Source organism: Fundulus heteroclitus, unplaced genomic scaffold (genome assembly GCF_011125445.2).
Source record: "Fundulus heteroclitus isolate FHET01 unplaced genomic scaffold, MU-UCD_Fhet_4.1 scaffold_91, whole genome shotgun sequence".
NCBI classification, from domain to species: domain Eukaryota; kingdom Metazoa; phylum Chordata; class Actinopteri; order Cyprinodontiformes; family Fundulidae; genus Fundulus; species Fundulus heteroclitus.
In genome coordinates this window covers 872,072-897,503 of record NW_023397373.1, presented here as the reverse complement: position 1 = coordinate 897,503, position 25,432 = coordinate 872,072, and the positions used below count along the sequence as shown (strand labels likewise).

At 42.8% G+C, this 25,432-nt stretch overlaps 1 protein-coding gene across 1 annotated transcript in view; it reads left to right on the top strand.

Annotated features, from left to right (window-relative positions):
- The window catches only part of LOC118562424 (NACHT, LRR and PYD domains-containing protein 12-like), a 79,058-nt gene that overhangs the window by 39,529 nt on the left and 14,097 nt on the right, over positions 1-25,432 (top strand). Inside the window, exon 5 of the mRNA XM_036134797.1 lies at positions 21,513-21,689. Coding sequence (XP_035990690.1) covers positions 21,513-21,689 — 177 coding nt within the window. The remainder of the gene's footprint in view (positions 1-21,512; positions 21,690-25,432) is intronic.

The window sequence follows — 25,432 nt, the reverse complement described above, 5'->3', positions numbered from 1 at the left end:
AGACTTGGAGATTATGCAGTTACAAGAGTGAACATTGGAGATAAACCTGCAGGATGCATTGCACAGGTGGCGATGCGAGAAACTGCAAGTTTACCCTCATTTATTCATCTTAAAGAAGAGAGGGAAGTCCTTCAGAATAACAGCTACGTTGATGACATTCTAACGTCCCACAATGACCCAGTCAGGTTAAAGGAAATCACAGAAAATGTGGAGCGCATTCTCAAAGCTGGAGGTTTCAAACTCAAACCATGGGTGTTTTCTGGGCAAAGTGGGAGGAACAACAAGCAGGATGAAGTGAAGGTAAAGACCATGGTACTACCAAACCAAATGCAGGATGAGGACAATAAAGCACTCGGCCTGGGGTACATTGTGGAGGAGGACAAACTTCATGTCATGGTCAGCATAAATTTTTCAAAGAGGAAAAAGAAGATGCGACTTGGGAAAGACCTTCAGTTGGACCAAATCAGAAGTCAAACACCAAACCCTTTGACAAGGCGGGAGCTCCTCAGTCAGGTGTCTGGTCTATACGGTCCAGTTGGTTTGGTAACTCCTGCAAAACAGAAAGGGGCAATCCTAGTGCGGAAAGCTTTCCAAGAGGCAAAGAAAGTGAGTAACCAGGTCAAAGACACCTGGGATTTAGCACTCTCCAGTGACCTTAGAGAAGATGCAATCAAGCTCTTTGAAGAGTACACTCAGCTTAGTAAGATCCAGTTTGGCAGAGCATTGACTCCCTTGCATAACAGCAGTGACCCTTTAGCAATTACGTTTTCAGATGGAAGTGAATATTCTTATGGAGCCGTGTTGTATCTGAGGTGGGGTTCAGCTCAAGATCCAATCATTAGACTGGCGGAATCCAAAGCTAAGCTTACTCCATTGGAACAAAAAGGTGAGGCTGTTAAAGCAGAGATATGTGGAGCTATGTTCGCATCACGATTGAAAAAGTACTTTGAAATGCACAGCCAAATCAAAGTTGAGAAGTGGTATCACCTCATTGATAGCCAAACAGTTCTTGGAGCAATTCAAAGAGAAAGCTATGGTTTTCAATCATTCTTTGCAAATAGGATTGGAGAGATCCAGAGCAACACAAGAATCCAAGATTGGTGGTGGATTCCTGGGAATCAAAACATTGCTGACATCATTACCCGAGGAGCCAGCCCTCAAGATCTTGGTATTGACTCTAAGTGGCAACAAGGCCCAGCATTTCTAAAATCTCCAGTTGAAAAGTGGCCAATTAAATCATCTAAACAACTTGCTATCGATGCAAAAGGAAGCATCACCAAGTTGCAAAAGAAGGCATTCATTGCTGTAACCACAAGGACTGGGATAAAGGAATCAGAGCTCAAACAAGAATTACCTCAAAATCAAACGGAGGCCTTCTATTAAATAAATAGAAGGCCATCTGTGTCCATACAGAACCTGGTGGGTGTTTGTCGCTTTAGTAGTTTAACACGACTGGTCAAGACAGTTGCCTGGGTTTGGAGAGCGGCAAAGAGATTCATTAGAAAAAATCAAGCTGCAGTTAAACCAAAGTGGGAGGCAGTCTGCTCAACAGGGGTAATTTCTGTGAGAGAACGAGAAGATGCTCTCAGGGACATTTTTCTTGCTGCTCAGATGAGTGCCAACCTTCCCAGCACAACCATAGATAGGTTGGCGGTTTATCAAGAGAAAGAGTCTGGATTATTAGTCTGTGGCGGCAGAGTACAAATCTTTAGAGAGGACAGAGCTGCAGTTCCCATCATACCCCATGATGCCTGGGTGTCAACACTGTTGGAAAGAGAAGCTCATAATGTTGCACATGATGGAGTTGGTGGAACCCTACTAAGGATGAGGAAAAAAGCCTGGGTTGTAAAAGGAAGGAGGATAGCCCAAAAGATTATTGACAGCTGTATGGTCTGCAGGAGAGCTCGGGCTCTGAAGTGTCAGCAGGTGATGGGCGATTTGCCACCTGAGAGGGCTGAGCCTTCGCCTCCTTTTAAGTTCACCAATGAGCTGAATTCCAGTTTAGAGTTGCAGCTTTTATCTAGCTTTTATTCAGAATAATACATGTGCCCACATCGCCATCTTACCGGGGATCAAATGAAGGAGTATGGTAAACTCAAAAAGCTAAACACAAAGGCAGAAAATCAAGACAACAAACAGAATGGTCTGTTTCTGAGGCTGAAGGAGAAAAAACGTTTAAAATAGTCTTAAACGGTCAAAGAGGGTGTGAAGTCAAATGAGGGGGAAAAAAATGCACTGTGTTTCACACGGACTTAAAAGAGGGACGGACAACAAGGAAGAGAGGGCGGAGAAGAAAGCAAGCCAGACAAAGAGGACGGAAGTTTGGGGGATCAGAGATCCTGGACACTTTGTGCAGAGGAGGACAAATCTGTAAGACGAGCAGAGAGGCAGCCGGTTTTTACATGCTTCTGGACCAATTTGCACATGTCCTGTCATTCACCAAATAAATGGAGGATAAAAGAAGGACAACTGCGTGGTCCTTTGAGTAAAATGATAAAAGTCTGCATGAATTTATCCATCCCTTTTCAAGTGGGGAAGCTGCACAGATTAAAAAAGAACTTGACAGAGGGTGTGTCCTTTGGTAACTGGAATCTGATAAAACTTACTAAATAAATCAACTCACTGGTTGGAAAAGTGAGAAATGTTAAAGTGTTAAGGGATGGATCTTTGCTAATAATTTGTAATGATGTTAAACAAAAAGAAAGGGCTCTGAATATAAAAAGTCCTAGGTGAGAATGTGAGGGAGAGATTGTTAGATAACAGGAAATATGTGTGCAGTTTTATTTTAGGTATTTCTCCTGATGTTGATGATATTAAATCTAATTTATCAGGAGGGAAAGTAGTTGAAGTCAAATGGTTGAAAATAAACAAAATGGAGAAAGGAGTGATAGTTTTTCTATCATGCTAAAGTTTGAAGAGAAAACTCTAGCAGACAAAGTGTTTGTGGGATATATGAGTTATGATGTTAAACCATTTATTCCTCCACCACTGTGGTGCTTTAAATGTCAAAGATGTGGACATGTTTACGGCAGATGTGAGACGATCAATCAATCCATTTGGAGTTATGTTGAAATCTCCACCTAAAACAACCTGATCAGTGGAATATTTTGTTTTCCATAGTTTTATCATCTTTCCGATGTCAGCAAAAAATATACTATTCATCGCTTTATTATTATATCCATATACACTAGGCAGTGGCGGCTGGTGAAAAAAAATCTTGCTGGGGCTGGCCAATAGATTTCCCTGCCTAACCCAGTACATGCATTAAAATTATTATTTTGGTGGTTTTGTCTTATTAATCCTTTTCACAGACTCATGCCAGAGGGTTTACATACATTGTACATGTACGTATATTATTACGAAACGAACGTTTACGTCTTGACTTAAATATATATCCTAATTTTTTATTTATATAATGATTTAAGTAGAACAACAACTAGTGCAAAATTAAGTTGTATTTACCGGAGATGAAGTGTAGACTGCAAATTCTGTCGTGGTATGATGGCACCCACAGACGATTTGATCCTTTTCATTGAAATTATCCATTTCTTTCTTCTTTCTTTGTCCTTCGGTAAACGAAAGAAACGTACATCCGATGATTTGGAATGCCTCTGTGTGCAACTGGCAGCACAACAAGTTGTAGGCATTGTTTAGATTCCAAAAATAAACTAAAAGTACGCTCCAATTCACCCGTTTTGTCACGCTGGTAAGCGAAAACAGTACTGTTTTTGCAGACCACCGTTACCCGGATGTAGCGCGGATGTAGCTCGTGACGTCATGCGTGAAGTGCACCTATCACTGTGCAGCTAGGGCTACGACGCCAGGAGCCCCAAACCCATTAATTTTGGCGATGCTGATAGGCCAAATATTTATAAATCTTCCCTAGCAACAGTATACGATTGGTTATTTCGCTACACTTGTGGGGCTCCTTCAGCGGCAGCCCCACAAGTGTAGAAGAAGAGAAATAATACGTTCTGTTGGTGGAAATGCACTGTTAAATTAGAGTCAATTGGTAGAGTCAATTCGTAGAAGTGTTTTAATAATTCTTATTACATGTAGCCATGTACTATTAAGTAAAAACTGACATTAATAATACTTTTAAAATCTATATATATTTTGACTTTTCCCCTCCACATCTAGGGAGGGCAGCGCCCGAGCACCCCCTATGGGCCAGCTGCCACTGACACTAGGGCTAGACAAAGATTAAAAGTTTTAATGGCGATTAATCTCATGATTTCCCTGCTTAATTGTGATTAATCACATTTTTATACGCAAAAAAACAATAATGAATTCAAAAGTAGTGTATAGCACAATTGTATTTTAAATGTTCTGCCATATGAAAGGAAGTGCCATAACATTTGTTCTGCAAACACTTAACATCAGCATTTTGTTTATACAGTAACAGTTAAATAAAAAACGGCCACAAAATCCTGAGTCACAATCATAACATTAAAACAGGCAATTTCTGAGGTAACAGCAGAAACATTTTTTTATCAGGGAGCAGCATAACCAGTCTAGTACCAAATGTCCCTGTTAGAGTGAGGTGAAGCACAAAAAAAAGTTCACTGCTGGGATTTACTGTGCAGGGAAATAATCTGTAAATATATTGAATTTCCTTTGGAGAGTCTCAATCAAAAAAGAAACAGAAAACACTTTCAGTGGAGTTTGTAGATTCCTAAAACGTGACTTACTCATCTACACTAAGCCAGTGCACTAAGGCACACAAGATTATTCACATTTTCAGATGATAAAGAAGCTCTCTTTTTCTGTACAATATGACCAGCAAGAGAAAATAACCTTTCACAGGGTACAGAGGTTGCAGGTGTGCATAGGGGACCAGCCTGCTGTGTGAGCCTGCATGTTTGGACCACCACTTTAATGGACAAGACTCTGGATTGATTGTGGGCTCTGCTCTGTATCGACGCACACTGTTCTCAATTGAGTCTTCTTCCTGTTCAGAATCAGATTCAGATGAAGCAGCCAATAGGGTTAACCTTGTCTTTGGTGGCTCTGATGTTCTTTCTTCCACAGGTTTCTCTGCAATAACCCTCTGTTCCTTGACTAAGTTGGTGACTGAGGCCCACACCTCACTCCTCTCTCCTCTGGCTATACACTTGAGGTCCTTGAATCTAGGGTCCAATGCAGTAGCAATCTTCAGATATGTAATGTTGGCATTTTCCTTGCGTGTCTCCAAGTCTTTTCTGAATGTAGACTTGAACTTGGCCACGTAGGCAGGGTCATCATTTCAGTCCAAATAAATTGCATTCACTTCTACACCAAACATATCCTACATATTCATGCTGCATTTTACACACACATATTTATCTCTTACACTCAGCCAGAATAGTCAGAAATATGATGTAAAACATACCTGCAAGGCTCCAGTAGCGTTTCCAACCTCTGCAGTTTGTCCATTTCAGCTGTAGTTGGCATGACAATCTTGGTGTTTGTGGTGAGGACATCCCTCAGTGGCTGTTCGTTTCTGCCGATGCTTTTTATCATGTCCAGAGTTGAATTCCATCTGGTTGGAACGTCTTGTGTAAGCGACTCCTTCTTCTGTCCATGTTCAACTTGTTGTTGCTCCAATTCCGCAGCACTCGCTGGACTGTGTTTAAAGTGGTCAACAACTTTTCTGCACTTGGCCAGGACATTGTCAAACGCACTGTTATGCAGGGATACTGTGACGGAACGCTGGAAACTGTGTGCAAAGCAGGGAACATGATCAAAAGGCACATGTCTCGCAGCGGCTATCATGTTTCGTGCACTATCTGTGCTAAGTGTGGTGACTTTATCTGATACATTCCACTGCTGTGCAACTTCAATAAAGTGTCCCGCGCACGTTTCAGCATAATGTCTCTCCTCTGTTTTCATTACCGTTAGAGCATGTGAGTGCAGAGCCCACTGTTCATCAATGTAATGCACTGTGGGGGCGCTGTGGAGCCGCGAATCAAGATAGCAGCTTAAAGTGGATGCTCCGTGTGACCTGCACCAAAACTTCGATAAAACCCAGGATTAGAAATGTAATTTGGATCTGAAGATGTCAAAATCGACCACTCTTAAGGATTGTGATATTTTCACATGAAAACGCGGTTCCCAAAAACAACTAAAACTGATACTTCGGGAACAGATCAAGAAAAAGAAGGTGCCGCTAGCATTGATAGCATGTGTGACCTTAGTACGGTACTAGCTGAGCTTCGGTCGTTACATTCCGAGTTCAGTGGATTTGGAAATAAACTGGACAGCATAGATAACCGTATGGGTGAAATGACAAAGTCCATTGCTTCTCTGGAAAAAAACATAGCAGAGGTGAAGCAAAATGTTGCGGCTAATGCTACTAGACTGGAGGAAGCTGAAAACAGAATCGTGTCAGTGGAGGAACTTTTAGAAGCTAGTACGGCTAGCCTCACCAAAGCACTGAAGCGAATTTCATACTTGGAGACGAAGACCGACGACCTGAAGAACCGAGGCCGAAGGAAGAATCTGCGCCTTTTTGGACTCCAGGAGAGCGCTGAGGGTCAGCGGCCTTTACTGGAGTTTATATGGGAGATGCTGCTGCACTGGCTGGAGATCGATAGATCCTTCATCATTGAGAAGGCCCACTGTACCCTGGCACCTCCGAAGCCGAACCAGCACAGAGCCGTCCTCATTCGTTTCCTGAATTTCCAACATCTGGAATTTGTTTTCCGCTCTACAAAACAACGCAATATTCAATACGATGGGAATAAACTTTTCTTCACTCAAGATCTTTCAGCAGAAACCATCCGACAGCTGTATTAATGTTTTTACTATGGTGTATGGTTCACGGGCACCACTGTTGCTTTTGAAGTGGGTCTCATAGTTCAGCTACTCCTCTTATTAGTGGATTAGCAAAAGCCCCAATTTATCAATCTGAGTAGGGATGGGGGGTTAAGAGTTATGTGTCACTTTCAGGTTTTTTTTCTTTTATTTAGTTACTTATTTTATTTTACTCAAATCTGTGTGTATTTTCCGCTAACTCAGCATCATGTTTTGTTATTAACATAAAAAAAAAAAACAACAACAACGGATGGAACAAGTTAATACTCACATTTCTTACATAAAAATTACAAGTTGGAATGTGAGAGGTCTTCGGAAACAAACTAAACTGAAACAGGTTATAAACAGGATTAAGCAACTTAAATTGAAGATAATCTTTCTTCAAGAAACACATTTAACAAACAGTGAGATAAAATCTGTTAGAAATAGATGGCCGGGCCAGGTGATATATGCATCATATGATAATTATGCAAGAGGTGTAATTATTTTGATCCATAAAAGCATATCATTCCAAATTGTAAGAACAATAAAAGATTCAGCTGGTAGGTATGTAATTGTACAGCGTAACATTTTATCATTTACTTTAAATTTAGTGAGTTTATATGGTCCAAATGAAAATAAGCCAACATTTTTTTGAAGACCTGTTTCTTACTATATCTACTCTTAAAGGACTTTATGTAATCGGGGGAGATTTTAGCTGCACTTTAAACCCAAATATTGACTGATAAATTGGCCCAGATGCTTATAAAAATCAAACTAGAAAATTAAGTCAATATATATTGGATATAAACTTGGTGGAAGTGTGGAGAGAACAAAATCCTGATAAAATAGAATTCTCTTGTCACTCGAGTATACATAAGTCCCACTCACGTATAGACTATTTCCTTGTTTCAAGAGAACTTTTATCAATGATCAAACAATGTCAGTATGACAGCATAGTGATCAGTGATCATGCACCTATCTGATTGAATATTCACATAGAAAACTTGGTGCATAATACACCTCGTTGGCAGTTTTAAGCAAAATGGCTACAAGATCAAAACTTTGTCAGATTGATAGGGGAGAAGATAGATAATTATTTTGAATTAAATACGTATCACACTAGCGCTTCAGTGAGATGGGAAGGATTCAAAGCATATATTCGAGGTGAAATTATTAGCTATATAAGTACGAAAAACAAACAACAAAAGAAGTGAATGGAAATGTTGGATAAACAAATAAAAGTCTTGGAATTAGACTTAAATACCAATGATGACCAAATAAAGCAGAGTGAATAGTTACGTTTGAGAACTGAATATAATAAATTATCTTGTGAAACAGCAGCAAAAACTTTAATGTGGTTAAAACAATCTTATTATGACCAAGGAGCGAAAGCTGGGAAATTATTGGCATGGAGAATTAAGAAAATACAAAGTGAAAGAGCAATTAATAGTATAAAGACCCCCTCTGGTAGGATAACAGTAGATCCAGCTGAAATTAACGATAGCTTTAGGCAATTTTATGTAAATCTATATAAATCGGAGTGCCGCCCCGCTTCGGAAGACCAAGATATGTTCTTAGATCAACTTCAGTTTCAGACACTTACAGAAGAGACAAAAAAGGAATTGGATGCAAATTTAATGATTGAGGAAATTTCACAGGCCATAGAAAGTATCAACAGTGGTAAAGCTCCTGGGCCAGACGGTTTCCCTATTGAATTCTACAAAACTTTTAAAGAAAAACGTATAACCCCGCTCTTCAGTATGTGTGAAGAAGCATTTAGAAGTGAAGTTCTCCCACCTACTCTGAGACATGCAATGATCACACTGATGTTAAAGCCTGGTAAACCCCCTGAGGAGTGCTCCTCATTTAGACCAATCAGTCTGATGGGGGTGGTCACTAAAATACTTAGCAAAGTTCTAGCAAACAGACTGGACCCCTTTGTCTCGTATTTAGCTGATAACGATCAAAATGGCTTTATACCAAAGCGTCAAGGGTTTCACAATATAAGAAGAGTCCTAAATATAATTCATGAGAAATTTGACGCTAAAGATACTGTCTTATTATCACTTGATGCCCGTCAGCCTTTCGATAGAATTGAGTGGTCGTATCTATTTAACGTTCTTCCAAGGTATGGATTTGGTTGCAATTTCCTCAAATGGGTTAAACTTTTGTATACAATTCCTTAAACCAGTGTTTGGACAAATAATTTAGCCTCCAAACCTTTCATATTAGAACGTTCCACTCGCCAGGGTTGTCCATTATCTCCAATGTTATTTGTCTTAGCTATAGAACCCTTGGCAATGATGATAAGAATGCGAACTGATCTATTTGCCGCTCAGTTGGGAAACTAGGAGCATAGATTGGCATTGTATGCTGATGATCTGATAGTTTTTTTGACAAGTTTGTCCACTAGCATCCCAAATTTAATGCAACAAATAGAGTTGTTTGGTGAGTTTTCTGGCTACAAAATAAAGGATTCAAAGTCCTCTATTCTATTTTTGAACAGGGACGAAAGACTGAACCCGGTTATACAGACCCCCTTTATCAATGCAAGAGAGGGATTTGTATACCTTGGTGTTAAGATCACCTCAGACATTAAAACAATTGTATCAGCAAACTATGATCCTCTGGTCAGTGAAGTAAACGAGTCACTGAATAACTGGATGATAATGCCCATATCAATGATTGGCCAAATAAATGTGATTAAAATGAATATTTTACCAAAGTTTTTGTATCTTTTTCAGACAATTCCTCTGCCTCTTCCAAAACAATCTTTTGATGGTTCAAATGGTATTTTCTGTAGATTTATTTGGAATAATAAAAAACCTAGATTAAGACTTTGCTTGTTGTACCTGCCATATGAGAGAGGGGGGTTGCAACTTCCTAATCTTAAATTGTATTATTGATCCACCCAGCTACGTTCAACTATGTTTTACTTTTCAACCGAAACACCCCAAGCATGGATAAAAATTGAACAATTAATAACAAACCTTAGATTAAATCTGTATTTGTATTCCGCAAAACCGAAGCAACTGATAAAAATGACAAAAAATCCCTTTCTGAGAAATACAATTGATGTTTGGTATAGGACCCTGTTATGCCAGAAGCTGTGTGAATATGCTTATTATTATTATTAATTATAATTTGGTATTATAATTTAAATAATAAATTATTCAACTCAAAATTTCACTATAACAAAATATAGTTCAAATGGTGGTGATGTTAGGTTTAAGCTTGTAAGTATTTATACCACTAATGCATTAGTTAATTTGCTGTTATGAACTCATTTATACTGGAATAAATGATCTGGTCAGACTTGTAACCAACAAGGTTTATCCGGCAGGCTGTGAGAACCCCAATGTAACTGCAATTAGAGTTTAAATCCTTATTCCTTATCACCATCCAATGATATTGTCTCTGTATTAATGTCAGATGTTAACTCCAAAGGAGGTTAGCTCTGATTTCTGAATAACCATGCAACTGTGAATTGGATTGAACACAAAACAATGTCTATTCCGCAGTTGTTGGTTTTATTGAACCAAAAGCAATTCCCTGTTACAGTAATTCTCTGATTCAACAACTTTGGAATTCTTACTCACTACTAAAAACTAAACATGCAAAACATATATGTGGAAATAAAAGAACAAAACAAAAATAAACAATGGATTAAAATGAGCGGTTAGCAGATCTTAACTCAACTCACAGTTGTTTAACACCGCCCTCAAAACACCGGCATTTGACGTATCAGCATTGACAGACAGAACAGCTTTGAGAGTCCCACTGGACGCCTTGATGTCTTACAAAAGCTAGTTCAGCTAAGCTCCCTACAGTTCAGTCGTATGACACCCTCCCAAGATGGCTGCTACGATGACGTATGGTCTACCAATTTACGTGATGCGTGAGGGGAGGTCCTAATGACGTAACCACGCTTATGCTGATAGGAGCTTCGAGAGGGCGCGGCTAACTGGGAGTTTAGGCAAAGACCGCAAATTGGGCTCAGACAACAAGATTAAATTTTCTGATAAGGAGAAGCAAAAAGAGAGGGGGGAAGCATGGAAGAAGATGGAAAATAACTGAAACAGTGACCCATGGCGGGGTTATTGATAAACAACAAATCAACACAGCAAAATCAATTATAAAATGCATGCACATACAAAGAAAATATTCAGCAAAATAAACCCAAACTCCGTCTTGGAGTAACAAAAGCATTAACCTACACCTACAAAGTTCCTACATCTGCCCAGGCACTTCTAAACACCTTGTGGATGAAAAAGAAATAAAAAGGGAGAACCCCGTTACTTTGAGGTGATTCCGAGTGAAGTCCCGGTTGGATCCGTGAGCGCTCCGGATCACGCGGCATCCTGAATGCACCGGAGTGGGCAGCAGCAGGGACGGGCGAGGAGGCTCTTTCGTTTCTTCCTCCGGGCTCACAGTCGCTTTGCTCGGCCCAGCAAAAGCGTAGTCCTCTTTCGATCACTGGGAGATAAGGCGGCTTCCAGTATTTGATTAGAGGGAATTAAAAGTACCTTTTAGAGTCGACCTCCTGCTATAATTAATGCAGGGATAAGCTTGCTTCGAAAAATCTCGGTCCAGCGAGAAACTCGAGCACGTGGCGTGTGGGTAATTAATCCACGGAGTACAGCTGTGTGTCTTCTCAGGTTGGTGGTGTGCCAGAGAAAGAAGGCAGATTTTCATGCGTGAACAAGTTTTATCAACTTTGCCTAGCAACGTTATCTCTCTGCTCCGTTGTTAGGGCGGCGGCCATTTTGGGCCGCGTTGCATGATGGGAGTTGGTGGCCATTTTGATCACATTGCATCATGGGAAACGCAGTCCATCATGTCCCGGATTAATGCAGTCTCGTCACGTTTGAACTGGCATTACAACCCATCAATGTATTGGAGATACCCCTCCCATTTCCTCTTTCTCACCCATCTGGGGGAACAGATATTTTAAGACAGGGGCAGCTGATGGAGGTTTCAAAATCTGGGCAAATAAAGGCGTACAGAAACCGGTCAGATCTTTATATGGAGGACAGGCTTCTTACATTTGGGCAGTTATGCTAAATATATAGCATTTCAAAGAAACTGTCATGTTAGAATAGAACGACTCAGAATCAGGGCAACCACGAAGACAAACAGTTTAGTTGAATCTGGTTTATTGATCTGGTTATTGTTTAGAGTGCAGGGTCTCAGGTGTTGGTGGTGTCCGGTTTGACAGTCTGCTGGTCTGCTTGGAGAGGTGAGAGAAAACTGTGAGAAACAGCCTGTGGCTGCTGAGGATGTGGAGGTTGCTAAACTCACTGAGTCGGAGGCTTGCCAAGGACCAGGAGGGGTGATGTCCTGGGTCCGGGTGAAAATCCTGAGATGCTCTCTTGTGCAGATGGCTTGAGGGTGGACAGGCAGGTGAGCTCTAGGAGGAGGGCTTGCACTGGCAGACGATCAGGGAACATTCAGTTGCCCTAGGGTTCCAGGCTTGAGGTTTCTGTGGCGTAGGCGAAAGGTTCTGAAGGAAAAACAACGGAGACACAAATATTAGGTTTTGTTTGCAGAGAACTCGAAACAGGGTAAGTTCGGTCATGTACCACGCTGGAAGCGAGAAAGAACTGACGCCCTCCTCCTGGCCTCTGCTCCTTAAGAAGGGCTCCAATTAGCTGTGATAAGAAGCACCTGCCCGTCACACCCTGCAGAGAAGAGAGAGAGAGAGAAAACCCGGCCCTGCACCCAGGCCTGGAGTGTGACAGCACCCCCCCTTTAACGGACGCCCCCTGGCGGCTGTCCAGTGGAGGAGGCCTCGAAGGCTGAGATGAGGTCTGGATCTAAAATTAATGACCGAGGCACCCAGGATCGTTCCTCAGGACCGTACCCTGCCCAATCCACCAGATACTGGAAGCCACAACCACGACGTCTGGAAGCCACTATCCGACGAACCGTGAAGGCGGGGTGACCATCCACAATCCGGGTGGGTGGAGGGGGTCTGGCAGGCGGGCACAACGGGCTAGAGGTGACGGGTTTAATTTGAGACACATGAAATGTGGGGTGTACACGAAGGTGAGGAGGAAGTTTGAGCCGAACAGCTGTAGGACTGACAATGCGAAGGATCTTAAAGGGACCAAGAAACCTAGGGCCCAGTTTCTTGGACACTGCCTTTAGTGGAAAGTCTTTAGAAGACAACCACACTTCTTGTCCCGGGGAGTAGGTGGGTGCCGGGAGTCGTTTGCGGTCCGCAAACCTTTTGTTGCGAACGGAGGTGCGCTCAAGGGCGGCCTTGGTCCGATCCCAGACTTTCAGCACTGCTGAAAGGTACGACCTGACGGATGGAATGGTAGAGTCAGGGAAGGAGTGAGGGCTGATAGCCCAGGGATGCCTCAAAAGGGGACAAACCAGTAGCTGCAGAAATGTGCGAGTTATGTGCATACTCCACCCATGCAAGGAGCTGGCTCCAGGAGGTGGGGCTGTGGGAGCAGACACAGCGGAGGGTATTCTCCAACTCCTGATTGAGCCTTTCGCACTGGCCATTAGACTGGGGATGGAATCCGGATGTAAGAGAAACCTTAGCCCCCAGGCATTGACAGAAGTTACGCCAGACTTGGGAAGTAAATTGCGGGCCGCGGTCGGAGACAATTTCTACTGGCAGGCCATGGATTCTGAACACATGGTTGAACAACAGTCTGGCGGTCTGGTGAGCAGATGGAAGTTTGGTCAGAGGTATCAGATGGCATGCCTTAGAGAACCTATCAATGATGGTGAGGATGACTGTCTTGTGATTGGATGGAGGTAGACCGGTGACAAAATCCAAGGCTATGTGTGACCAGGGACGGCTAGGTGTGGGTAGAGGCTGCAGAAGGCCCGTAGGCGGTCTGCTGGAACCTTTGTTGCGGGCACAAACAGGACATGCAGAAACAAACTCATAAACGTCCTTGTTTAGGGATGGCCACCAAAAATATCGTCTAATGAGGGCGATTGTGCGAGAGGAGCCAGGGTGACCAGAGAACCTGGAGGAATGCCCCCAGCGAATTACCTGGGAACGGACAGCTGATGGAACATAGAGTCGATGGGGAGGACCGCCTCCAGGGTCAGGTTCGTTCTCCAGCGCCCGTTGAATCTGCCTCTCCAATTCCCAGGTGACAGCCCCGATGATGCAGGGTTTTGGGATGATGGTCTCTGGGTCAGTGGAGTCAGGAGTGGCCGGGAACTGTCGGGACAGTGCGTCTGGTTTAACGTTCTTTGAGCCTGGGCGGTAGGTAATGGTAAAATTAAAACGTGAAAAAAACAGTGCCCAACGGCTCTGACGAGAGTTAAGGCGTTTAGCAGACTGGATGTAGGAAAGGTTTTTATGATCTGTCCAGATAATAATTGGCAACTCCGTCCCCTCCAGCCAGTGGCGCCACTCCTCTGGAGCCAGTTTTATGGCCAGCAGCTCACGATCTCCCACGCCGTAGTTTCTCTCGGCTGGAGAGAAACGCCTAGAAAAGAAAGCGCAGGGATGGAGTTTGCCATCAGAGGCAGACATCTGGGAGAGGATGGCCCCAACTCCTGTATCAGAAGCATCAACCTCCATAGTGAACTGGGCTGACGGATCTGGGTATGTCAGGATGGGGGCTTGTGTGAACCTCTCCTTGAGGAAACGAAAAGCCTGATCAGCTGCAGGGGTCCAAGTGAAGGTTGTCTTGGTGGAAGTGAGGGCCGAAAGGGGTGAGGCAATGACACTAAAGTCCTTGATAAACACTCTATAAAAATTGGCGAAACCAAGGAAACGTTGGAGGTCTCTTCGGGTCTTGGGTGTGGGCCAGTCCTCCACAGCCTTGACTTTGGCTGGATCGGTCTTCACCTGTCCACCCTCAAAGATGAAGCCAAGGAAACTTATGGACTCACGGTGGAACTCACATTTCTCTGCCTTAACAAATAAATGGTTCTCTAGGAGCCGCTGGAGGACCTGGCGTACGTGCTGCTGATGTTGCTTGGGGTCTTTGGAGAAAATGAGGATGTTGTCTAAATAAACAAACACAAAATGATTAATGAAGTCTCTGAGTACATCGTTTATGAGGGCTTGGAAGACGGCTGGGGCGTTTGTTAAACCGAAAGGCATGACCAGGTACTCGAAGTGGCCGATCGGTGTCTTGAAAGCCGTCTTCCATTCATCCCCCTCCCTTATACGGACCAAATGGTAAGCGTTGCGGAGGTCCAACTTGGTGAAGATGGTACAGTTTCAAAGGCTGAAGCCAGAAGGGGTAAGGAGTATTTGTTTTTAATGGTTATCTGATTAAGGCCTTTGTAATCTATGCAAGGACAAAGTGTTTTATCCTTTTTTTGAACAAAGAAAAAACCTGCCCCAACCGGAGAGGACGATGGGCGAATAATGCCCGCTTTCAATGACTCAGCTATATATTTCTCCATGGCTCCCTGTTCCGACTGAGACAGTTTATAAAGACGGGCTGACGGCAGGGGGGCCCCTGGAAGGATATCTATGGAACAGTCATAGGGACGATGAGGTGGAAGGCTTAGAGCTAAGTCTTTGCTAAAATCATGTCTGAGATGAAGATACTCGGGTGGAACTAAGGACAGATCGGGAGGAACCTCAAGGGAGACAGGACCAATCGAACAACGGGGAAGGGCTGACTGGAGACACAACGCCAGACAACTGGAGCTCCATGTTTCTATTCGTGACTCCCTCCAATTAATGTGAGGGTTGTGGGACGCCAACCATGAGTAACCCAAAACAACAGGAGAGTGTTTAGTGGGAAAAACAAAAAAAGAAAGGTTCTGGTGATGATTACCGGAAGAGATAAATTTAAGTGGAAGTGTCTGATGGGTAATGGTGGCTAGGGGACTGCCATCCAAAGCAACAACTGAGACTGGGGATGGTAACAAACGAACAGGTATGTGGAGTCTATTAACTAAGACTGGATCAATAAGGCTTTGCTCAGAGCCTGAATCAATAAGAGCTGAGACCGGATGTTGAGAGTCTTGAAGACAGATAACGGATTGTAAAAGTAATCGGGGAGCGGGGGTCTCAGAACATGCGCCCGCCAGTATCCCCTGGACTACTGGCGGGCCGGATCTTTTGGGCGAATGGGGCAGTCAAAACGAAAATGCCCGGAGGTGCCACAGTAGAGGCACTGTTTAGCCCTCATACGCCTATCTCTCTCTTCCGGGGATAGGTGAGCTCTACCTAGTTGCATGGGCTCTTCCAATGGTTGGCTCTCTGAGAGGGCTGGACGGAAACTGGGATGCGTGACTAAGGCGGGAGGGGTGAGGCGTCGCGCCGGAGGAGGGTCCTGTCCCTGTCTCTCACGGGCTCTTTCACGGAGCCGGTCATCCACCCGAATAGCTAGAGCGATAAGCTCCTCTAGGTCTCGGGGTTTGTCTCGAGTGGCTAGTTCATCTTTTAATTTTTCGGTGAGTCCGTTAAGGAATGCCGCTTTAAGAGCCAGGGCGTCCCAACCTGCCTGAGTAGCCAGGGTTCGAAACTCGACCGCGAAGTCAGCTACCGAGCGACCTCCCTGTTTCAGGGACCACAGTCTCTTAGCAGTTTCCTCCTCGCTTAACGAGGAGGAGAAAGTTCTTTTAAACTGTGCTAAGAAGTCGGCATAACTAAGACTGAGAATGCTTGTTTCGTCGATAAATGACTCCGCCCAACTCAGGGCTCTATCTCTGAGGAGACCGACAATATAAGAAATCTTTCCAGCGTCATCTGGAAAGGACTGAGGGGAGCGACAGAAAACTAAGGAGCACTGCAATAAGAAACCCCTGGATTTATTCAGCTCACCAAAGAAGAGTTCTGGAGTAGGAGCGGACACCCCGATACCAGGGATCGGAGCCGGCGCGATATCAGCGGGAGGTTGGACAACTGGGAGAGAAGAAGAGGTAGGTTGATTCCTGCTTAACTGTCCTCTTAGGTCCTGAATCTCGTGAGTTAGTGAGCTCACGGCTTGAACAAGCTGCGTCTGCTGTTGGCTCATGGTTTGTAATAGAGCCTCATGCTGTCCTAGCAATAACCCCTGATGGGAAACTGCGCTCCGCAGTTGCGCCCCTGAGTCAGACTGGTCAGTTCTTTCTGTCATGTTAGAATAGAACGACTCAGAATCAGGGCAACCACGGAGACAAACAGTTTAGTTGAATCTGGTTTATTGATCTGGTTATTGTTTAGAGTGCAGGGTCTCAGGTGTTGGTGGTGTCTGGTTTGACAGTCTTCTGGTCTGCTTGGAGAGGTGAGAGAAAACTGTGAGAAACAGCCTGTGGCTGCTGAGGATGTGGAGGTTGCTAAACTCACTGAGTCGGAGGCTTGCCAAGGACCAGGAGAGGTGATGTCCTGGGTGAAAATCCTGAGATGCTCACTTGTGCAGATGGCTTGAGGGTGGACAGGCAGGTGAGCTCTAGGAGGAGGGCTTGCACTGGCAGACGATCAGGGAACATTCAGTTGCCCTAGGGTTCCAGGCTTGAGGTTTCTGTGGCGTAGGCGAAAGGTTCTGAAGGAAAAACAACGGAGACACAAATATTAGGTTTTGTTTGCAGAGAACTCGGAACAGGGTAAGTTCGGTCATGTACCACGCTGGAAGCGAGAAAGAACTGACGCCCTCCTCCTGGCCTCTGCTCCTTAAGAAGGGCTCCAATTAGCTGTGATGAGAAGCACCTGCCCGTCACACCCTGCAGAGAAGAGAGAGAGAGAGAAAACCCGGCCCTGCACCCAGGCCTGGAGTGTGACAGAAACACTTTTATAAGTATTTACAAATTAAACATTTTACTATGTCAAAACATAAAACGATTGAATCCAAACCACCGCTTCCATACCATACCATACCATACATAGAGAATATTATGCTAGGAAATTTAGAGAAGAGAGGTCATATTTCTTTATTTTATAGAGCTTTACTAAGGCACGATGAGGAATCCACTGCAGATAAATTGGATGCATGGAGAGCTGACATTCGAGAAGAGATACAAGTAGCGGACTGGGATACTGCATGCGTAAAGACCCGAAAGCAGTCAATCAATACAAGCATGAAACTCTTTCAGTACAAGTGGTTAATGAGAACTTACATAACTCCAGTCAAATTAAATCGCTGGGCACCTAACATCCCGGATATCTGCTGTAAATGTTTGGTTGGAGGGGGTACTCTCTTTCACTGTGTATGGGAGTGTCCAAAGTTACAACAAGATTGGAACTTGGTTACACAAACTTTGTCAGAGATTGTTGGAGTGAATGTACCTGCTGAGGCCAAAATGTGTGTTTTGTTTTATTTAGAGAACTGTGCTTTTAATTCCAGACAGTTAAAATTGATTGACTTTGGACTCCTGCAGGCCAGGAGATTAATATCTCTAATCTGGAAAAAAACGGATATACCATCAAAGCACATGTGGGTAAAGGAGATGGCATCGTGTATGGCTCTGGAGCGACTCACTTATATTGTCAGAGGAGAAGGAGCGAAATTTGAAAAGACATGGTCACCGTTGACTGAGTTTCTGAAACGTTACAAAGAACATTAAGAGAACTGTGCAGAGATTGCTGTTTTTTTTTCTCTCATTGTTCATTATTGTTTATTTGTGTTTGTTTGCTCTGGGGACCAAGTTATTTAATGAGAATCTGTGTTAAGTGTATCACTGTCACTTGCTCTATCTGTTATGTTATAAGATTTAATAAAAATAAATTAAAAAAAAGAATATAATGCACTGTAATTCCAGTAGTCCCCAGTGAGAGCAACAGCGGGTGCACCTTGTAAAGTTGTCGCTTTTGCATTCCTCTCCTTATCATACAAGTCATGTATTCTTGTTGTGATGGTGCGTCCTGAGGGAATCTCATAACTGCCGTCATTTGTTGCAATTCTCAGAATGTTTGGAAGACCGACGTCCTCCACAACACTAATCGGCCTGCAGTCTGTAGCTATCCACTTTGCTATGGCATTTGTTAGCTTCTCTTGCCTTTGTTTATCTATACTCCTCCCACACGCTGCATCTAATATAGTCTGCCTGGCACCACTGTCTGTTTCCTTAAATGTCAACTGTGTGTTTTGCATTTAGGTGATATTTTAGACTCCAAGTACTCCGGTGATAAGACAATTCAACTTTGCAGTGATTACAAAAAACTTTGCTTCTGTCAACTGCGCCGTCTGAAAGAACTTTAAAATGAAAATGGCCATGTAAAAGTGCTGTACTAACCTTGTTGGTTTGTTTATCCGCCAATTTTTTTTCTTTTCCGGTTCCTGTAGGCCTAAGCGCAGCAGCCTTCGGCAACAGACTTTTAGTTTTACCAAATAAATGCCTGGGGGCAACAGACTTTTACACTAATAAAAGAAATAATAAAAACTGCGTTAATACGAGATAAAATAAATGTCGGCGTTAATTGATTGATGACTTAACGTGATAATAACGAGTTAACTTGCCCAGCCTTAATATACACACACCAGACTGAGCTTATTGCCATCAATCTCCACTATTACAGTTACCCAGTGGCCATTGGTATCACTGATATGCTCCAACAAAGAACCTGGTAATTTATGAAACATAATCATAACCCCAGCAGAATGCAAAGTATCATGACTGAAATGAATTTGGTCACCCCATTGAAGTTTCCAGAATTTAGTCTCCTCACTGGATGAATGAGTTTCCTGCAGAATTGTTTTGCCTTTTGCTCTTTGCAATAAGGAAAAGTAGCCTTACTTTTGAGATTATTTTTCAAACCCCTAGCATTGAGTGAATGAAAAGACAACATGAAATAAACGGTAGTTGTGCAAAAACTAAGCTCAGGAACGATGAGCAGGAATGAGATAACTGCCAATAACAACTAAAAGGAATAGTGCAATAACCCTTTAAACAAATGCAGACATAGTATGCCATACCAGTGGCAGTAAAGGAACACAGCGGTGTACTTAGTCAGGGTCCACTATTTAATTATCCATCAAGGAGAAACCTTCCTCCTTCCTTGCCTCCGTATACAAATTCACAGACGGTGAAAAAAAGAACTGGAAGGCTGAAATGGTTTCGAAAGGTTGTTAAACTAGGGACAAAAAACCCAAAGGCACTTTAAAACAGGGGCTAAAGCACAAAAATAGGGTTAAATCTTGGCTAAACAATGACTGTACGCTAGATCCTGCAAAAACACCACCTCTCACTCCACCATTTTGGGACCTCTGTGGACCGAAAAGCTTGGAGAGTATCGTTACCCAACCGGACAACCCCAGATTTACCCAGAATGCACTCTGAGGACCTCTGGGGACGTTGGAGACAAGGACGAGGAGTTTGTGATGGGTGTGGACCCCGCAGGTGGCCTAGTATTGGAGTGGGAGCCGTGACTGTGGGAGGCGAGTTTTTTCCACTGGAGAGGAGGACTAAAAGGAGCAGAGCGTTTCTGTTAGCATTATTATTCATCTGGACCAAGGTTCCTTTTTAGTTTATTATTTGCTCCTTGAGTGAAGCCACCACTGAGTTTGGTCTCCATGTTCACAAGCATAGAAACAGGCCTGCAGCGTAGGGTTAGCTTGGCTTTTACCACCTTTAGCTTTAATTAATAAGCATTTAAGCAAATATTATTGAACTGGGATCTCAGATTGACACCCTGAGGGTTTTTATTTTGCTGTTGTATGCAGAGAAGTGCTTATTGTCTTTATTTAAAGGTCCTAAAGTACATTTATTTTATTCACCTTTTTTATTTTCCCAAATAAGGGGGGGGGGTGTTAACACTTTATAACTTGTGTCAAATGGTGATTTAGTCTGTGCCTCATTATTCCAGTGTGCAGTGTTTAGTGCTAAAACCTAATACCATGCATACATCTGTAGTCCACGTTTGCACTGCAAGTTTGCTGGTTCAAATCCCACAGGCTCCTGCCCTGGGTCCCTGAGCAAGACCCTTAGAGCCAGAATGCTCCGGGGTGCCACCCAGTGGCAGCCCACTGCTCCCTGAGGGACAGGTTAAATGCAGAGGACACATTTCATTGGTTTCCAAAGATGTGCTGAAAAATGCAGATGATTCTTATTTAGTCCAAAGCTCTGAGCTGCCCTTAGGTCTTCAGGAAGGCTGATTCACAGCTGAGGGCCGCAGGTGGAGAAAGTCTCCTCATGGTAGGTTTTAGTTCTCACAATGAGCCACCAGACACACAGAGACCCACTGAGAACAACTGAGCCAGGATGATGGAGAACATGTGAGCCCAGCAGCCGAACATGGGACCAATGATCAGGGACTGAAGGTGCAGAACTTTAACCAGACGCCATGTTTCCTTAGAGAAAAGCCTCCATGCAGGCTGCTGCTTTAGCTTGAAGATGAATCCAGAACAATGTGAGCTGAAACTCTGTTAAATGATCCATGTTTAGAACATTCTGGCTCTGAGAACCACTGTTCTAGCAGAACCCTGAGCCAGACTAGAAGACAGCAGCATTTTAAACAGACGCCAGAGCCATCAGACTTAAATATCAAGCAGCAGCAAGTGATCATGGATGGATTAATGTTCAAGGAGAGTTTATTGTTGGCTGCTAATCTCCAAGCTCTAGTGCCCCCCTAACCCTATGCCCAGAACATCTTCATCACCAGCCGCCACTGCTGAGAACCACACCTTGATCTGGAGCTTCACACGTCATGATAACATGTTCTGGTTCTGCTGGCTTTAACTCTTTAAATCAGTTCTACTGGATCACATATCAGACATCAGTTCATCATGTTTCTGGGACTTTGATCATTTATTTGTTCATGTTTCAGTTTTAACCTGCATCCTGGTGGCTTCAGCTCACATCTTTCATTCTTTATTCAGATTGAGTGACTGCAATTTGTCAGAGATCAGCTGTGATCATCTGGTATCGGCGCTGAAGTCCAACCCGTGCCATCTGACATTACTGGACCTGAGCTCCAACAAAGACCTCAAAGATTGTGGAGTGAAGAAGCTCTGTGGTTTCCTCCAGACTCCCCTCTGCAAACTACAGACACTGAGGTCAGACTCCATGTTTTAGTTCTTATATCTGTTATGTGAAAGTTATGTTGACACTAAACTGCAGACATCTGGCTGATATTCTACTGATCCACACTGAGGATCTTCATGGTAAAGTCTGCTTTCTTCTTTGCTGCTCCAGTTAAAGTTTCTTTCTTTTTCTAACTTCCTGTCAGAATTTATTCAATAATCAGCAGAAAACATGAAACAATGAGCTGAATTGCAGTTTAGCGTTGCAGCTTTTATCCAGAACTGAGGAAGAGGAAGAGAGAAGAAATAAAATCCTGATGTTTCATTTATGTGAAGGTTTTTAATCTCTTTAAACCTTCATCAGGTCAGTTTTTCTCCATTTTCTACAGGATGATTTTAAAATAATTGAATAAGTGGATGTAATTGAGCTGAAAAGCAAAGTTCAGATCTTCTATTGTAATAAATATTTGCTGAGTTTGTTCCTCGACTTGGAGCCAGTTTTTAATGTTGTCTCTCTGTGTAACTGAGTCTGAGCCCTGATCTCAGGTCAGAAGCGGACAGCATTGGGACCCCCGGTGTGTAGAAATGCCCCTCATGTGAAGCGGCTCAGAGGGAATTCAAGCCAGTTTAGAAAAGTGAATTTCAGCTCCTGGGATCTGTGTAACAAGAACCAATCTATAATCCCTGATTGATGCTTTAGCACTTTTAGAAGCTCTGCAAGGATTTTACTGACTAAAACACTCAGACACAACATGTCACAGTAGCAGGTTCTGCTTCTGGGAGCTTCAGCTCCTAAAGTCAGTTTACATGAAATATTCTCCATGACATCATGTTTTTATGGCTGTGGAATCATTAAAATAGTTCATTTATCTGCATTAATCTCCATTTGTTCATAGTTCCTCCACAAAAATTGTTCTTATTAACAGCCGACATCTTTTATGAACTCTTATTTTTCCCCTTAATGTAGAGCGTGGATGTTGGGGTTTACCTTGTGGATGAAATGATGTGTAAAGGCCAGTTTAAGTAGCTGCTTGAGGGCTGCGTAGCTCAGAATAATACATGTGCCCACATCGCCATCTTACCGGGGATCAATTGAAGGAGTATGGTAAACTCAATAAGCTAAACACAAAGGCAAAAAATCAAGACAACAAACAGAATGGTCTGTTTCTGAGGCTGAAGGAGAAACAGTTGTGATGACAGAGTTTAAAATAGTCTTAAACGGTCAAAGAGGGTGTGTTCTTTGGTAAGTGGAATCTGATCAAACTTACTAAAGAATTCAACTCACTGGTTGGAAAAGTGAGAAATATTAAAGTGTTAAGGGATGGATCTTTGCTAATCATTTGTAATGATGTTAAACAAAAAGAAAGGGCTCTGAATATAAAAAGTCCTAGGTGAGAATGTGAGGGGAGAATGTTAGATAACAGGAAATATGTGTGCGGTTTTATTTCAGGTATTTCTCCAGACGGGCCAGTTGATGACATTAACTCTAATTTATCAGGAGGGAAAGTAGTTGAAGTCAATTGGTTGAAAATAAACAAAATGGAGAAAAGAGTGATAGTTTTTCTATCATGCTAAAGTTTGAAGAGAAAACTCTAGCAGACAAAGTGTTTGTGGGATATATGAGTTATGATGTTAAACCATTTATTCCTCCACCACTGTGGTGCTTTAAATGTCAAAGATGTGGACATGTTTACGGCAGAATGCAAGGGGAAAGAGAAGTGTGGGAGATGTGCTGGGGATGATGAGTATGGGAAATGTGAGGAAGGAGCTCCTTTGAAATGTTGTAATGGTGGAGGTGGACATAGTTCAGGTTTCAGGGGATGTGTAGCTAGTAAAAGAGCTGTGGAAGTACAGAAAGTTAAAATCACAACTGGGATCACTAATGCAGAAGCAGCTAAAAAAGTGCCTATTCCACCAATGATGCAGCCAAATAAAGTGACAGGGGTAGAAGAAGGAAGTTCTGATTGTCTGGAATGCAACAAGATTAAAGATGACACTCTACTCATGAAGAAAGAGCATTTGGTTTATTCATAGTGGAGGTTAAAAGTTACACTGCTAAAAGGAAAATGGAAAAAATCTAATTATTGTGAAGGCAGCCTAAAAGTATATTGATTTTAAGAATGCTAGCTGGAAATCAATTAAGGAAAAACTGAATGAGACGCAATCTTCTCTGCCTCAATCATGCAGTGGTGGCCCTTCTTCATGTTAGTTATATTCCAGTGGAATGAAAGAAGTCTCATTATTAATGGTCTAGAGTTTAAGAAATACATTTCTGATCTGATAATTAAGCCTCATCTGATTTAAATTCAGGAAACTTGGCTTAAGCCCCAATTAGATTTTATAATTCCTGGATATACAACAACTAGGAATGATAGAAAGGAAAGACAAGGTGGGGGGGTAACTTTTGTGAAAGATGGTATAAGATATAAAGTAGAATCAATAGGGCAGAATTATGAATCAATAGTTCTTAAGATCTGGACATGAAATGGTCAGATTTCAGTGATTAATCTATATAATTCTAGCAGGAAGTTGACCATTGAAGATCTTAATGAAGTAAATTAACAGCATGAAGGAAAGACTTTATGGTGTGGTGATTTCAGTTCACATCATATTTTATGGGGCAGTCTAAATACAGATGCAGATGGATTGGTCATTGAAGAGTTTCTAGAATTACATTCACTGGTTTGTGTTAATGATGGATGTCCTACTAGATATGATTGTAATAGGAATTCAGAAAGTGTTTTAGATTTAACATTGGTGTCACATGGAATAGCTGGAATTACATCTTGGAGGTGATGAGTGATTCTCATATGGGTAGTGATCATTTTCCTGTTATAATATAAGTTGGTTCTGACGTAGTTAAAGAAGAGGAAGTACTGATTCCAAGATGGAGACTAAGTAGGGCTACTTGGGAATTATTTCACTATTTAGTTAATAACCAGTGGGATAAACTAGATGAAAACTTGTTTTCTGATGTGGAGTTATGTAACTCAAAGATTGTGTCTGTTATTGTTAATACAGCTGAAACTGTGATTACTAAAACAGGGAAGAGGAAATAAAAAGTCTATTCCATGGTGGAATGAGCAATGTAGTATTGCTATAAGGGGATGAAATAAAGCTTTTAAAATGGTAAGGAGATGCCATACTTCTGAGGCATTAATTCAATATAAGAAAGCTCAAGATATAGTTAGGAAGACTGTTAGAGCAGCTAAGAAGGCATGTTGGAGGCAGTATTGTAATTCTATTGGAGGAAAAACCAAGTTATCTGAGGTATGGACAGTTATGAAGAACATTAATGGTGTTAAGAAGAACTGTCAGGGTTCAGTTTTTGCCCTGCATCACCATGGACAGTTCCACCATTCACTCAGCCCAGTTCCACTCTGATCACCTACACCTGTCAGCCTCTAGTCACCCGGGACTCACTTCACCTGCAAGGCTCTCTATATAAGCTCCCTTCAGTCAGCTCTTCCCTGTCGGTTTGCCTTCACTCAAACCTCGTCTGCCAGTCAGTTTTCCAAATCTAACTGCCAGAGTTCCTCTCAGTCTTCACCTTGGTGTGCTCCTTGTCTTCCTCACGTCTGCTGCCTGCTCCCTGCACCTGCCAAGCCTGCCTGCTCTCCAAGTCTGCCAAGCCTCAGCTCTGCCGTCCAGCTCCAGCCATCATCACACACCTGCTGCAGTCTGGTACAGCCTCCGCTTCTCCATTCCATGATTCAACCCTTCAATAAAAACTCTTAAAGTGGCTCTGTGTGTGGCTGAATTCAGGTTCAGCAGTA